The 17,010-nt window shown below is 43.8% G+C and overlaps 1 protein-coding gene across 5 annotated transcripts in view; it reads left to right on the top strand.

Annotated features, from left to right (window-relative positions):
• The window catches only part of SLC9A7 (solute carrier family 9 member A7), an 80,098-nt gene that overhangs the window by 6,538 nt on the left and 56,550 nt on the right, over positions 1-17,010 (top strand). For 4 of the 5 annotated variants that reach the window (XM_018562818.1, XM_018562819.1, XM_018562817.1 and 1 more), the window contains exon 1: positions 4,684-4,954. In XM_018562818.1, coding sequence (XP_018418320.1) covers positions 4,726-4,954 — 229 coding nt within the window. In that variant the 5' untranslated portion in view covers positions 4,684-4,725. Of the gene's footprint in view, positions 1-4,683; positions 4,955-17,010 lie in introns of those variants that run through there. The other variant, XM_018562816.1, reaches the window with a different exon arrangement.

Raw genomic sequence — 17,010 nt, forward strand, 5'->3', positions numbered from 1 at the left:
AAGGCCCTCCCCGGCAATGACCAGCACCCGAAGCAACTAAGAAGCCACGGCAGTACCACATGCGCACGTCACGCACGCACGCATGTCATGCATGCGCTCATGTGCACACCTGCAGCACGCCGCCGGGCGCCAATTCACCCCAAGAAGGACCCTACGATCTCCGTCGCACCCACCGGACCCCAGGTAAGAGGGCACCCCAGGTGCCACGACATCTACTGATGCACATGTAGAACAGGGGGTACTTGGGGATCTTAATAGAGCAAACAACAAGGAATCTACTTAACATTAGACATGTGCGATTCGTTTCGTTCTGAATCGAAATTCGGACGAAATTTTGGAAATTCTGAGATTCGGATGTATCCGAATTCCGAATTACAGATATAACGAATGCAAACAAACCCGAATTTCCGATTCTGAAATTTGTTAGCGGTAGTCTGGACGAAATTTTGTTTATTGGACAAAATTTTGTTGCAGCAAAGTGACATTTGAGAAAAAAACAAAAACGAAACGAAAACGAAATTTCGTACAGATTACCGCTAACGAATTACGTCCGAATCTGAAACGAATTGACTTTCGGACGCGAATTCCGAAAAACGAAATAACGCAAAATCCGAATCAAATGGAAACAAATTGTTTGCTGGTGCACATGTCTACTTAACATGTTGTCCCTTTTACCTCATGGTAGCATAACACAGTGTTTCTTTCTTGAACAAGCCACACTTCTCTGCCCATTGAACACTTACACCTCCCTCCCTGGCCCTCAGATCCTTAGCTGAAGCCTCTCAGTCCAATTCAAAAAGAGATGGATTCTTGCACTAGCAAGTTTTGGTGGGATCCATCTGCTACAAACCTGTATATCATGTGACCTGTCACCAGTTAAGATCCTCTCTTCTTTTGGGCAGTACACCTGAATTGCCTTTATAGCCCAATTGAACCCTCTTGGTTCATTATTGTAATGCAGTCAGGCTGCATATAAAATAATAAATATAATGCTCTTATTTTTTTTACTTGGAAGAGCACAAGTTCTCCAATCAATATAATGTTGATCTTTAGAGGTGACCTATGAATTAATTACTACTCTGCCATCCTGGTGGTCTCCTTTCGGATCTATGACCTGCTACACTCTTATCTCCCTCATTGCCCCCATTACTATCACTTACCTAATCACTTTTTCCTGAGGCCAACATGGTATTGAGGTAGTAGCTCCTAACTACCCACAGGACTTGTGATGTCTATAAATGTTTCCATCGGATAAAGTACCCTCATTCTCTTTTTCTCTCTCAGTTCTTAGGTTACTAATTGTGGCAAAAAAAGCTGTGGATCTTTTGGGTCATGTTGCTATATGACAATTAAGTCTGACTTTTACAGTTGCAGCTCTGTTCATTTTCCTTATTCTATTATACTCTCTTCGCCTTAAGCTTTTTGGCAGTTTTTGAATAACCTTTTATGTTGTTGTTTGCCCCCTATTTTCATGTGCATTTTTCCTGTTTTTTTTGTACTCCCTAGTGCCTGCCTTTCTGCCCAGCCTCTTAGTGTGTACTTCTCCACAATTTCCTAGGTTGTGGCTCCACCCCCAGCAGCGTGATGATGTTGGTACTTGTGCATCCCCTTCGCCCACTCAGACCTGTGCAGTGGGAGCTAGGTGGCAAGCCTTTGCACTGGTATGGGTGGAGCATTGCTTGGACCTTTGGGTCATGGCAACAGTCAATTGACACCATCGCTAAACATTCAAGAAGCGCCACGCTCATTGCACGTTGATCCTGAATTCGCTCCCCAGCTTCCAGGGGAGGCCAGTTCTATAGATTTAATGATCAAGCAGATCAGATTAGAGAAGTTTAAGATGAGATCTTTACACTCCATCCTTCTTGATATTCAGTGGTGATTGGATGCTGTGCAGATATATGTCCTGAAGATCTATGGACATTCCTATCCGTTCCTTTGGCCCGTTGATGTCCCTGTGGAAGTTTAACAAACTGTTGATCGAGATACTCTGTGGGAACGTGGGAGGTGGCATATTGACTCAGCCGGGTAGTCTCCAACATCTCAGAACTCAGAGGCGCTTGGGAAGATTGGAAGACCTTTGCCCTGAATCTTGGACAATCGAACAGCAGTTTCCTATATCCAGTGAGTCTATTCCGGGAGGTGATCCCCATCCTGGAGTTGGTGGAAAGAATTCTAGAGGATTTCAAGGCATCATAGGTTCTGGCCTACAACAAAATCAGGGCAGACCATCTGTCTAAGCACTTCATAGACAAGGAGTGGTCCCTTACCACAGGGCTCTTCAATCAGATCTGTCTTCAGTGTGATCACCCTCAGGTGGACCTCTTTATGTCCCCTCACAACAAGTCTCCTTCTATTTTTCTCCAGATACCTGAGCCAGGCATGTTTAAGGAGAGATGCCCTTGTTAAACCCCGGTTGTTCTATCTGGGTTATGCTTTCCCTCCAGCGCCCCTAATAGATGTTTCTGGTACATCTCCTAATTGAGAAGGAGGTAGTCTTGATGATTCTCCCTTCTCATCTGCTCCACATTTTCCGTCAGATCACTCTGCAAGTATCTCCAGCAATGTTGGTTCAGGGTAAGGTCCTTCATCCGCACTTGGATTATCTGCATGCCAGGGCCTGGGGGTTAAGAGGAGGCGTCTTTAAGCCCTAGACTGTTTGTGTGCAGTAGTTTCTACCTTGCTTAGAGCCTGGAAGCCATCTACCAGCACAGTTTATCACAAAATATGGGTAAAGCTTGTTGGCTTTGTGATAGCAAAAGCCTTTGATTCTCTTTATTCACAGGACTCCCTAATTGCTGGACTGCTGAGCACTACAATTGGACTTTTCAGCATTGGTGGAGAAAAAAATTTGAGATGTAGGGTGTTGGGACATGGGGCACTCACCAACAGACACAAAGCCATGTACATTTCAGGGAGGGTGGGTTGTGCTTGGGGAAGGAATTGGTCTAACCCCTACACTCTGTGTGTTACTTGCTCCTGACCCTAGCACGTTACACACTCCTTACCACTGCGCTATGTGTTGCACACTCCTTACCCTTGTGCTCTGTTACTTACATACTCAATATGCACTCCTGACCCTTGTGCTCAGTTTGTTACACAATCCTGACCCTTGCATTCTTTTCATTACCTATTCCTGAACTCTGCAGTTTGTTTATTGCTCACATCTGCCCCTGCGCTCTGTGCATCATGCATTCCAGATTATTTTGCTCTATGTGCTGCATACTCCTAAACCTGCACTCTGTGCTGTATGTACTTCTGACACCTGCACTCTAGGCTTTACATACTCTTGTCCCCTGAACTCTGTGCATTACATATTCCTGACCCTGCACACCGTATAATGCATATTTATGACCCCTGTACTCTGTGCAATACACACTCCTGACCACTGCACTCTGTGCTTTATATTCAATGAACCCATGTACCCCGTGCAGTTTTTCTGACTCTGGGCTATCTTACTTAGCTAATGCAGTATCTAAAATAAAAATCCTGGAACTCAGCTTTAAGCAGACTGAAAACAGCTTTAAAAATTAAAATAACAGATTAAAGCTTTAAGATTTTAGTGATTAGGTTTGGGGTCACCATACACATTACAATCTGATTGTAGAATCTCTGTCCAATCATCTTTAAGGTGCCCATACACCTGCCGATTATCGTATGATAATCGGCAGGTGTATGGGCAGCGTGCGACCGTATCTACTGTAAGGTCGCACAATTTTCGTGTTCCTAGCATGCTCGAAAACCTGCCGAAAATGTTGGTAGCGTGCTCGGAAGACGAATGCCGCACGGGCTGGTGTGCGCGAGCGCACACTGCCTGCTCAGCACTACAATCATCCGCAACCCCTTCCCTCAGCGGGGCGGGCTTGCGATGATCGCAAGTATGGTCTACCTGTCCAAGATGGGCAGATCGTACAAAATTTTAACCAGTTGACATCCGCGGTGTTAAACCCCCTTCCCATCCAATACAACATTCGCACAACGAAAGTCCATTGATGTGTGTTGCATTGCGCTGAACAAAAGTAGAGTCTGCTCTGCTTTTTTTGAATGCAATGCTCACATCAATGAAACGCACTGGTTTGAACTGCTCCCATTCATATCCATTCATTTCAAGCTGTCATGCCAATGCATCTGGTGTGAATGGATCCTTAATGACAACATTTTCGAGAGAGAGAGAGCCACAAGATGACTTCGTTGGGCCGCCTCGTGACTCCACGAGATGTTGAAAGGTGATGCGAGGAATCTGACACTGCACTGTTGCCTTTCTGTTGTCTTGTACCAGTCTTGCCACTCTCCGTTCTGCCCTAACATTGACGGCCACAATTCGCACGTTCAGACCCAAATTTTTCGGCTGACAGTCCAGTCCTTAAACACTTTAACAACAGCAATAGATCTGTAGATCTATAATCAGAAGGTAGTGACTGTAGTAAGAAATGAAGTGTCATGCCTGTCATGGGCGGGTAAGGGGCTGATCCGGCCGGTCTCATGCTGTGCAGTGCAGCTTTCTGTAAGGAAGTGCAGTTCTATTAATCGCAATAGGTTTACAGAGCGGATTCTGCGCATTGGAGGTCCCACTAATTCTCATCACCGTCAGGAGGAGGTGGAGGAAGGAGGAGAATGAGTGCTGTGTCTGCTGCTGAGCAATAGACAGCAGCCGGCGTAGGCTTGATCTGCTCTCGCTGACACTGAGTCAGGGCAGAAGCCAGAAGACGACTGGAGTGATCAGCCATGCACAGCCTCGTGTATCTGCTGATCCCTTGGATCCCATGGATATATGCTGAGGACAGCGCCATGGAGGAGAACGCTACAGAGAAAGAGGCTGAAGAGAGCCACAGGCAGGACAGCGTGAGCCTGCTAACATTTATCCTACTGCTGACCCTAACTATCCTCACTATATGGCTCTTCAAGCACCGACGGGCTCGTTTTCTGCATGAGACTGGCCTGGCCATGATTTATGGTGAGACACAATGATATCCAGGCTTCCTATGTATCCACCATATGATAGGTCTTCTGTTATGACCCTGACATGGATGGCATTGCATGAAACCATCTCATGGAGATCAGCAGTGTGTACATTGTTATATGGGTCTCCCTTTGTTACTTGAGTCATGTCATTGTTCTTGGTTACAGCACATGATAACTAGCGTTCATTCCATTTTGGACAGTAGCAGTAGGTAGGGCCTCCTCATGGTACTTTGCAGAGGTGGGAAGCTGTGCTGGTGTCAGCGGGGGAGTGGTGATGGGACCTTGAGCCAGCATTATGCTAAGGATATCTTGCAGTAGGTCATAAGAATGAAACAAGCAAGGCCAAGGGATTGAGTTTGGGCAAGTCAGTTAGAATTTAGGTCCTCGAAAGGCAATCTAGCTTGAAGGACTGTTGCCAAGAGATTTATGATGACAAAACATAGAGTGCAGCTCAATAACAAAACATAGAGTAGAGCTCAAGTAGATGTTTCAATAGTGTGTTTGTTGGCATCTCAGTCCCTAACTTAATTGCCTGCTGTATATAATAACCATAATGTAGGAGCTCGGCTGAACCAAATTAGCATTTGGTTTTTGTCACGCTGTCTTATCCGTACGAGCAGATGGCTGTACTGGTAAATCTCTTACACGTCATTCATTCAATTCTACTAACTAGTCCAAACTCTGCACTCCTTTTTGTGGATGCGGACCGCCACACTGCTCTAACCACAATGGTGGTTTCATATCCTGTTTTATTTCTGACGATCTTCTGAAGACATCCTGTCGTTCATTCTAACACCGCTGTATTCTGCGACACAAGGCTATCTATGGGTGGTATTCTTTTTTTTTTTCTGCTGCTGTACAAGTTTAAAACGATGGGTAATTTGTAGATCTTTGACAGGTAAAGCCATCAGCTGCTTGGGAGAACACCAACAAAGCACGTCACATATGGTGCTATTGGACTGTTGTGGCTTTAAATATTTATTGCAGGATCTTATTTCAGCAGTGTTGTTTTCCACACAAATGGTTTGCCTTGAAGAGCACGTTGAAATCTGAGCTCCTTCCATGCAGACGCTGCTATTGGATGCAAACATCTGCGAAAAAGAGCAGGCTGATGTAAAAAGCCAGGAGCTAAATACAGAGCCAAGATAATTGCATGAAACAATCACTGTTAAAGGTTAACTTTACCCAATGGACAGGCACTAGCGCCTTGAATCAACAGCTAACGCCTTATGTCTCCTTGAGATGCCATTGGTGAGGTTTCTCCCCGGTAGTATGCCTCCACCCCTCCTACAAGGCCATTACATAGGTGTAGATCACCACTACAAAACCCTTTTGTTTGGTTTTCTATTGACTGTAGTTATGCAGAATGAAGAATTCTTGTATAGATCTAGTAAAAGTTCCTCAACTTGGCACTCCACCGACTTAACAATATAGTATTATGGTGCGAACCTCCATGAAATCCTATTGCACAGGAACAATAAAATGCCCCATTAGATATACTGTATGATAATCTTAAAGTGATATTAAATTCAAAAGCTTTTCAAGCTGATTAAATCACTTTTAATGAATGCTGCCTTCTGATGATTAAAAGTTTTAGCTTCCTGCAGAACCAGCTGGTCAACTGAGCACTGACTCTGATATCTTGTTTTAGGGTGGCTCCTTTCCCTTGCAGGTCCTTATGGAGCAACCCCTGTGTGTGCTAATAAGCTGTGTGTGTCTCTGTAGGGCACGCAATCACCGTAGGGCAAGCCTCTCCCCTGCTTTCTGCTCTTTACACCTCCCTCTTCCCTTCTCCAAGCTAGTAGATGGACAGCTGATGTAGACTGCTCTGTTCCTTGTATTATTGTACTGGACAGGAAGCTCAGGTGAGTTAAGTTGAGAGAGTTGGGGCTGTTTGGAAACATGATGACTGTAAGTTCTTGGGCAAAAATGTAAAGAAATCATTTGCTTGGCCATGTATATTTGCTTGATGTGGAGTGATTGTTAAGAAAAGGTGTGAGTTTTATATTATTTTAAAACGTATCCCAGGAGCCAGGTAGCCAATGCTGCTTAACCACTTCAGGACCACTGTATGTCTATATACATCCTCATCCTGAAGTGGTTATACCAAGATCATGGCTACTGCTGGTGATGCTTGTTAAGTACAAGTGATCTGGGCAGCTCTACAGCCAGCAGATCACTGGTAGCAGCCTGCAAATGTGGTGCTCTCCCTGACCTTGGTTTTCAGGGTCCCTGGCTCGTTAGGGGGGCCCGGGACCAGTGGCGTAACCAGAGTTACGGTTGCCCGGGGCAGAACAAAATTTAGTGCCCCCCCAATCAACCCCACTATTTGGACGGCCACTATTTGCAGGTCGTCTTTAATATTAATTGGGACCTCTGAAAGATTTTGCTGATTGGCCCCTACAAATGGTTTTTTTCCCAGTGCATATTTCTACAGGCAACCACATTATGAGCAAAATCACTAATTCTGGCCCTCTGCACAGCGGAAGCAGTTGGAAGCATGTTATCTCCTACATTTTCAGCATGAAGATCTCTGGACTGGTGGCACAGAGGTCAGTGTAATAAATGTAAATATACTCACCTCCCTCCAGTACAGAGACTTTACAGCCTGGAATTCCTTTCAATCGTTGAAATGCAAGCACCGGCGCGCTTCTCGTACGGGCCACGGAGATCACAAACAATGTACTGTAGAGGCGAGCAGTGTAAAGGTGCCCATACACCTTACGACCATCACAATACTTTTGTCTTGCGATTGTCGTATGCTTATTGAAAGCTCGTACCATCTACCCACCTTGGACGGACTCTCTGATGGAGTTCTGAGCACAGGGATAAGTTCCGTCATCACTTCCCTTCCCCTGCGCGCTGCTGTGTGACAGACTTCACAGGTGAATCGTGTTTCCTGCCCGGTCGGCTGGCACCCCAGCCCTGCGCCCGGGGCTCACACACCGTCGCCCCCCCCCCGGTTGTTACGCCACTAACACAGCAAACTGAATGTCTATTCGCCGATCTGCTCTGTGATGAATGAGGCAGGAAGTGCTTCATCCATCACAAAAGGAAGGGCAATGTCAGAATGAATTCAGAGATGATTTGAGGATTTACAACTGAGTGATACACAAATAAGATACATTTTTTGTTAATAGTTAAGGGACTTTAATGCATTTTTAAGATTTACCTCCTGAGTTTAGTGTGACTTCAAGTCCCAATGGTTTGGTTAAAATAAAACCAAAAAACTTTTATCATTTCAAGCAGTAAAATAACTTTAAACGAATATTTAATTTTAAAACGGCATTGTCAGTATCTATTCTCCCCCAATCTATCAAATGTATAGGTATTACTATAAGAGATGTTAATGTATATGTACTATTAGAGATAGATCCATAGTAAACAATAGAAAAAGTGTTTGTTATGAAGCTATGCAACGCACTAGGGCCTTGTTCACACCAAATGCAGAGCAGATCTGCATGAGTTTCTGCACACGCATTGCAGTGGTTTGTGCCGCGTTTTTTGCCGCTTTTTTGAAGCGTTCCGGGCCGTTTTTGGTTAAAAAAAAAAAAATTTTAAAGTTTAAAATGGGCTTTCAGTGCGTTCCAGGGCGTTTGCATGCGTTCCAGAGCAGGTAAAATAGGGCCTGCTGCAGTTTTTTTACATGCTCAGGAATGCTGCGATGTGAACTAGAGCTAAAAATACCATTGGAATACATTGGACGCAGTTTTGCTCCCGTCTGTAACTGCTCTGCTCTGCTCCTGGAACGCGCTTGGTGTGAAAAAGGCCTTAATGTGTACGAATCAAACTCCAGGGTCACTAAGTAGTGGGTAACTGAACTTCGCAGTTGTACTATTGCTTGTCTTTATTTTGACACAGCTCATAAATACATTCCTTGTACTGTGTATATATAATAGGCTTGTATATAGTCAATATTCATCACAGGTGCAAGTCTTGCAAGTTCATCCAAGATTTTGTAACAAGATTGGACTTTTCTGTTATGTTATAACTATTAATGACATTGACACATTGTAGTGTCTCCAGATCCAGCAGGTTATAGCATGTGCTGCAGCCAAATGTAGCAAAGCTGTATGGAAATCATTCACTGCAAGGCAATACCACATTTCCTTCTGCTAATTAGGAAAGTATAGATCTTCATCCTCTGGGTAGAAGGTTTATTGATAGGTGGAAATGTATAGAGGGGGAAGGAGGACATTTCTTCAATTACTCTCTTTATTAGACTCCTTGGTCCATGGCTGTTAACTCCTCAGGCCATCCTGCAAGGTCTCCACCTGTATTGACAGGTTAGTCCTGCAACTCAATATAAATGTAATACTGACGCACTTCCTTTAAGAGACCAGATGAATGAGCTGACCCTGGACCACAAGCATGCCGACGTGGTTAGTCCACGCTGTCTGGACTTCATCAGGGAGGGGAGAAGCCAGGGTTTCCACTAATTAAATTGCATTTCCATTCAGCTTTTCCAATCTTTATCAACCCCTTCACTGCTCATGGGAAGTTCAGAACCTTCTATTCTTAGGCTAGGTGATACTCACTGTATATCAACAACATATGATGGCAAAACCCAAGCAAACAATATTGACTTGACGATATTGACATTAAATTCTGTGTTCAGTACCAGTGGACTTTGTATTCAAATGGTAATTCAGTTTTTTTTTTGCAATAGCATTCTGCCAAAATCCCTTCCTCGGGGTGGGAGTGGAGGATAATGTGTATAATATAGTGTATACATCCTATCAGGTGAACTTTGTGTTCATATTTAAAATGCATGGTCAAAGCGCTATCCTTATTTTCGGATTTAATATTGCTAGGTCAGGGGTAGGCAAACTTTGGCCCTTCAGCTGTGGTGCAGCTACAAATCCCTTTAGGCATTGTAGCACTCTTGACAGCCACTTGCATGCCTTCTAGAGGCAGATGCATTATGGGATTTGTAATTTCACTACAACTGGAGGGCCAGAGTTTACCTACCGCTGACTTAGGTACTCATCAGTCCTGGTGCTTAATTTATGTTTTTGCACCATTGAATGTATTTTAAATGCAGTGTATTTATGTATTGTTTGTCTAAGGGTGTTTTTTTTAATGTTTCTTTTAAGGATTATACAAATAAATAAAACGTTAAAGGCCCATTCACACCACAACCAGATCATAGCCAGACTGTTTCCGGACCCAAAATGCATCCTAATGTATCCCTATGCTATTTCTGGCTTCTGTTCACAGCGTAGTCCGTTCCTGACCAGACTAGAAAAATACTGCTCGTCTCATTTTGTCTGGTCTGGAATGCACTGGGACCCATGGAAACGCATACAAATGCATGCAGTAGATAGATAGGGGAGCACTCCGCACACCTTGCAGCAGTCCAGGCCAATATAAAAGACGGTGCTTGCAGTGACAATCACGGATGGCGCCGTGCAGACACGAAGTAGAAGAATAAATCACCAGCACTCAGCGACATTGCATGCAAACACACTGGAATGCACCTGAAAGCCCAAATTTTAAGCTAACAAAAAGCATAAAAAAAACCCCTAGCTCCGGAACGTGGCAAAATCGCAGTAAAATTGTGGCAAAACACAATGCACTGCATTCAAGATCTGGTCCCGAAAACGATGTAAACCTGCCCTAGGGGTTGAGTTTACTTTCAAACAGTACCGGCATGTTGGTCATAAGCAAGGCAAAAAGTTGACCATTTTGTTGGAAGCCCCTTTTCACATATGTGTTAATGCAGTGCAGTCTTTTTGCAATTTTACTGGGCCACAAAGAGCCAGGAGAGCAGAACAAGGAGAGCAGAGAGATGAGCTTATCAGCTGCTTTTCTTTCACTGTCCAATCACAGGCTGGGGGAGGCTAGACCTAGTTGTATTTCTTAACTGCAGTAGAGAAAATCAGGTCTCCAGGCTGGTTGTGCTATCTGGCAGGGCTGTGTAAATCATAGGGCTGAATGAACAACAATACAAATCCATTGGCAGGTAAAACTGCTCCTGTATCTGTGGTTTTAGCAAGCCCAACTGCTATACAATTTAAAATACCTGAATTAGATAATCGTGTACCATGGTGTACGAGACTGTATTCACATTTCTGCTGTTTTTGGCCAGAAGTGTTTTCCATAATTATGAAAATAGGGATGACATTCCTTTTGTCCCTCACAATTGAAATATATGTAACTTTAATTTAGATTAGAAGTACAAGACTCCCTAAATACCTGATGACCCTGCCAGTACCCTTATGAAGGAAGCCCTTCCTGACCGCACTAAGCACACAAGCAGATTGGTACTAGTGTGGTCATTTTGCGTCCCTGCTTCCTCCCTGAGACATACAGGATGCCATGCTCAAGCACAGCATGCCTATGGTCATGCCCCCTTCCGCTCTGAGCTCAGTGCTGTAGAGGCAGAGACTGCTCTATGCAACCTCTTGTGAGCGTGGCCGCAGTCAGTCGAGCTGGGCTGGATGGGAGTGTGCCAGTTTGTGTATAAATTAGGTGCTATCCCAATTTGGCTGCAAACATGGAGATGTACTTTAAAAAGGCAAAATGGATCATTTCCTATAGCTCTGCTGACAGGCATTATGTTTTCTAAACAAAAAGGGTTTACAGCTACTTTAAATGTATACTTGCTTTGTTTTGTGTAGAGTCCTAACAGCCTGTATTTTTTAGTGTTCTTATGGTTAACAGCTTAACTTAATTTACATGTTATGTTTCCTCGTGTGTTTTAGTAGTTAAGGGAAATGCACGGGTAGCGCTCCAAGGCACAAATTAATCTGTAAACTGGTAGGACAGGCTGCCTTCTTCTTCCTTCTTTTTGTGACGGTCCACCAATGACATCTGCACCAGATCTTGCCCATGAGCTGTATGAGACTATACATCGTCTGAGCAAATAAAATAAGTTCTCTTCCCAATACTTAGAGCCAGCATTTGACACTGCAGGAGTCATATGCCAGTTCTATAGATCGAAAACTGATCATGCGACTGCTGACCTCTCAGCTCACTGTCTTCTCCTTGCAGAGAGCAGTGACTGTCGGCTACCAGTCCCCACAGGGATTCCTCCCTCCCCTCTCTCTGTTCCTCCATCGCTTATTGGAGGAACAGACAGGAAAGGGGGCAGGCACAGCTAGCTCTAGGAGGCTCTAGAGAGGCAGAGCCAGCTGTCAATCAGCAGTGGGGTGGATACAAACAATATTGTGGGGATCTTTCCCGGCTGCAGTGTGGCTTTGCACTGTCAACAAATAGCAGGCAGTAGCCTCCTATATGCGGACTTTGGGCCACAAGAGTCCATTAGTAAATGGACTCCTATGACCCAAAAGAGGGCTAAAGCTAAAAAGGTTTGGCTTTAGTTTTCTTAAGTGAAGCCTTTCGGTAAGGCTGAAATATTGAACAGCATCAATGTCAGGGAGATGACACCTGTATTTCCTTTTTTTTTGTTTACTGCAAACAGTCTGCATCCAGGTGCAGTCATCTGCAGGTAATCACATCGTGAACCGCTCCGGGTGATGGCAGCTGCCATTGTACTGTACATTTGCCTCTCGCCCACAACTGATCGCATGATTCTCACGGAGGAATTCATGAGACTAGTGTGATCAGCCCCATTTGTAGCTGCAAAGGGGGCCTTAAACTCACCACACATTGCAATCTGTACAATATCATTTAGATCTGCCAACATATGCAGTATAAATGCCTGCATCATTGAATATGAGTTTATTGGAAAATGTATGAAGAATGTTACATGACATAGATTTGGTAAATCTAAAATGGTTGTAAAAAGATTTTACGGCCAGACTGTAACATGTATGGTAAGCTTTAGATGAAGCATTGCAATTATGGCCAATGATAGTTTGCATTTTAAATGTGTGGGATTATCCAAAAATTGGAATTACTTTTTTCATTAATGGCTAACATGTTACAATACTCTAAAGGTGCCCATACACTTAACACAAGACCTTAGCCTTGCGATGGTTGTAAAGTAATTACAAAAACGTACGATCTGCCCATCTTGGACAGGCAGATCGTACTTGCAATCATCGCAAGCCCGCCCCCCTGAGGGGCGGGCTTCCGGTGTTCCGGTGACCACAATGCTGAACGGGCAGTGTGCGCACACCGGGCGTTCGGCATTCGTCTCCCGAGCATCATTCAAACCAAATCGTAAGATTTTTGCCTGGTTTTCTAGCATGCTCCTTAGACAAAAGACGTGCGACCGTACAGTGGAAACGGTTGCACTCCTTCATTCACACTGCACGATTCTCGTACGATCGCGGGATTTCCCGCGATTCTCGTATGAGAATCGTGCTGTGTATAGGCACCTTAAGTCTGGATAAAGCTGGCCATACACCTTACAATTATCTGCAGATTTTCTGTGGTCAGATGGAAAAGGTGCAACAGATTCCTCCATCTACACTTAACTGTGTGGATGGAGTAATTTCCACCTGGGCCAATCTGGTGCACTTTTTCCATCTAACCACAGAAAATCTGCAGATAATTGTAAGGTGTATGGGCACCTTAAGAGGGCCTTTTTTTCACAATGTTTAACTCTTTCAGCTCTCACATCTGTACACCCTCTATGGACCAGTGGAGTCATTTCTACTGCTATGGGCCTGTTTATTCAGCAGTAATGTTATCAAAGTAATAAAGTAATAGATGCATCACTTTTTTTTGGCAATGGCTTTTTTTTGGTGGTATGGTCTTGCAAAAAATGGCTTTATTTTTATGCAGTCCATAGATAAACATGACAAACTAAAAAATGTTTACTTGTCAGGTTGCTTTAACTAAATAAAAGTAAATCACCGGCACACACTTGAAGGGTTTTTAAAGTATTGATATGTTTATTCAATACCCAATGTCACATACTGTCATACGGTGCTAACGTTTCGGGTCCGCACAGGGATCCTTCATCAGAGCGACAGTGACATATACTTTTATATACTATTTAGTGTTTTGCACGGCGCCATCCGTGTGGTCACCTGGGCACCACATATACCTTGCGGTTTTGAGACTTCATTTGCAGATTGAAGCTCATCCCTTTGTGCTGAAGATGAATTAAACAAATACAGCAAATAACAAAAGTATAATATTACTTTGTGGCTACGAATGCTGTCAGAAGATCATTTTTTGACAACAGTTGCTGTAATAGCTGCTGATGTTCTTTTTTCTGGCCCTTAGAGAAAAAATGAGCAGTTAACCCTTGCACTGCAGGGGTAGTCCCACAGCAAGGGTTAACTTTTTACATACCTGGAGATCTTCTTTTAAATACATGTATAAAGGGATAAGTGCACTGGAAAGTATAATTCCACATTTGTAGCCAAATTGGAATAACACCTACTTCATATTTGTTAACTATCCCGTTTACATAGCATACATTTTAAAAATGTACTGAAAATGCACAAACCTGCTCCAAAGAAACAGCTAGAAAGGTAAGAAATTAGTATTTATGTCCTATATTCCTCAGCGCCTTCTAGTGGCCATGATGTAATATTACAACACGCTACATTCAAACTTGAAATATTATAGAATTCCATTCTAACTGGAAAAAACATTTGTTTTTGCTATTATTCACCCAAAAAGAGTGAAGAGCCATGCTAATTATGTATGACTAGACCCCATAAAGTAACTTATGTGTTATTGTAGTTTATGCAAATTTATACTACAGTGTGGTTCTCATGACTGGCCTTCAGGCAAAGACTTACAGGGGCTTCATGAAAAACATTGTGTTGTAGTTTTCGGGGCTCAGTATTCGTAATGACTTCCAGGATGAATGTATAGCTAGGTATTGTTTAATAGTTATCTTATAGCTATATTACAGTTTGGGCTTTCTAATTCCATAACCATACATTTGCTGGGCTGTTCCCTAATAGTTTAATGGAAATCCTTATATAATAATGTAGTTTGAGTTGTAACTGTCTGTCTGCTTCTGTGATGAAGCTTTCATTGGTGGCATCTCTTTATGCTCATATTGAGGTGTGGAAAACATCTCTGCCACAGCACACAACTTGCTCAGCACATTCATGTTGCAGTATAATTTTAGTTTATGCCCCTGGCTTTATCAAGAGTTTCTTCAACAGTGGGGCTAGAAATCTACTGTACTATTGTCTATACTAATCATAGACCACATACATCACTCTCAGGTGTACGGTACTCTAGGGGCTGTATATAATAGCAGACACCATACTTTTTTGTAGTTAACCTTTAACATTGAGCGGCGCAGGCCTATGGGGCTTACATACCATATTTCTTCAGTTCGTAAGGCCTCATTATAGTTTGGTCATTCTGTTGGAGTACACATTCCTTATACAGCCATACCTATGTATTCTTGTGTACTCAAGCCTTGTTTTCCACTTACAGTAGACCGTCCCCTGTAGTTTAGGTCTCTGGCCTTTGTATTCTATCTTTTGGTTTAGATATTGATATGCATGGGCCACCATATCTGTAATACTTATGGTCAGCTCTGTTGGAGGAGGTGAGTCCCCCAAGCTATCTCTCTCCTTAATCTGGTAAGTTTTTTTCATTTATACTCATGTGCTGTCCTGGAACAGAATTGGGGGAATCCCAAATTACACTTGCTACCACTATTTCCATGTGTCCATCAGGATAGCAGGATCCCGCCCGTCTTTTTAAGTTGCATATATATTTTGCTTTACATTATTACTTTTTGCTTCTTGTGTATTGCTCACCAGTTCTGCAGAAGTCATTTCTTGGTGAAGAAGGTTCTTTTCTGTTCTGGAAGACTAATAGAAATGAATTGGAGTTCCCTATAAGTCTATCAAACCTTTGGCATACATCGAAGCTCAACGTGCTGCTAAAGCATCAAAGTGCCCTTAAAGCATCATAAGTAGTTGTTAAAAGCTGCAGCTTGCATTCCGTTTAAGACCTGCATTCAGTTCATCCAAACTGGAGTTAAAGACTCTTTAAAACATTGCTTACATAAATGCTGCTCATCATAACCTATTTGGTTTATAAATATTCACAATCAGTAAATGGGGAAATCTAATAGTCTTTCCCTGTTCGTCTAGTGAATTTCCCTTTTGGGTGCCACCAGCTGTCTCTTGCATACACAGAGGAGGTGAAGTTAGGCAGTCAATCATAAATATACACTGATTAGCCATAACATTTATGACCACTGAACGGTGGTCAAGCTGGCGGGGGCAGTGTGATGCTTTTGGGAAAACTTGGGTCCTGCCATTCATGTAAACATTGTTGCTAACCAAGTACACCCCTTCATGGAAATGCTATTCCCCGATGGCAGTTGCCCCTTTCACAGTGGCGTCACAAGGGGGTTGCCCGCACCCGGGTGACACCATTGGAGGGGTGACACCAAAATGACTGACAGTCATTTTGGTGTCACCGCCCTCTGAAAAAGTCGGGCGCTCGGTCATGGACCAAACGCCCGACAGTATCGGGAGAGAGAGGGCATACCTTATCCCGCCGGGTGACTGTCCCCTCCTCTCTGCCGGCGTCCATCACCAAGATGGCCGCCGGTAGGTATCACAAGAGTGCCGCGCGTGCGCGATGATGTCATGCACAGTGGCGCGCCAGCGGGGTGACACTCGGTAACCGCTCCGGGGGTCACCCAGCCTCGGGACGCCCCTGCCTTTCAGCAGGATAATGTGCACTGCCACACTGCAAAAATGGTTTAAGAATGGTTTGAGGAACACAATGAGTTTGAGGTGTACTTTGGCCCCCACATTCTCCAGATCTCAATCCAATCGATTATCTGTGGGAGGTGCTGGAAAAACAAGTCTCATCCATGGAGGTCCCATCTCGCAACATATCTGCTAATGACGGATTGGTGCTAGATACCACAGCATACCTTTTAGAGGCCTAGTGAGATCCAAGTCTCAGCAGGGCTTGGCTCTTTTGGCGGCAAAAGGGGGGGGCCTACTCAATATTAGGCGGGTGGTCATAATGTCATAGCTGATCGGTGTATCATACCTTTGTTGTAGATATAAACACTCCCAGACCACTAGAGGTTAGAGTTTGCTTTTTTTTCGTTCAGTATCATACACACACAGACACCCCTGTCTAATAACATAAGGAGCAGCACACGGCCACGACATGACAACCCACCAC

The sequence above is a fragment of the Nanorana parkeri genome, unplaced genomic scaffold, assembly GCF_000935625.1.
Source record: "Nanorana parkeri isolate BGI_ZX_2015 unplaced genomic scaffold, ASM93562v1 scaffold601, whole genome shotgun sequence".
Classification (NCBI taxonomy): Eukaryota; Metazoa; Chordata; class Amphibia; order Anura; family Dicroglossidae; genus Nanorana; species Nanorana parkeri.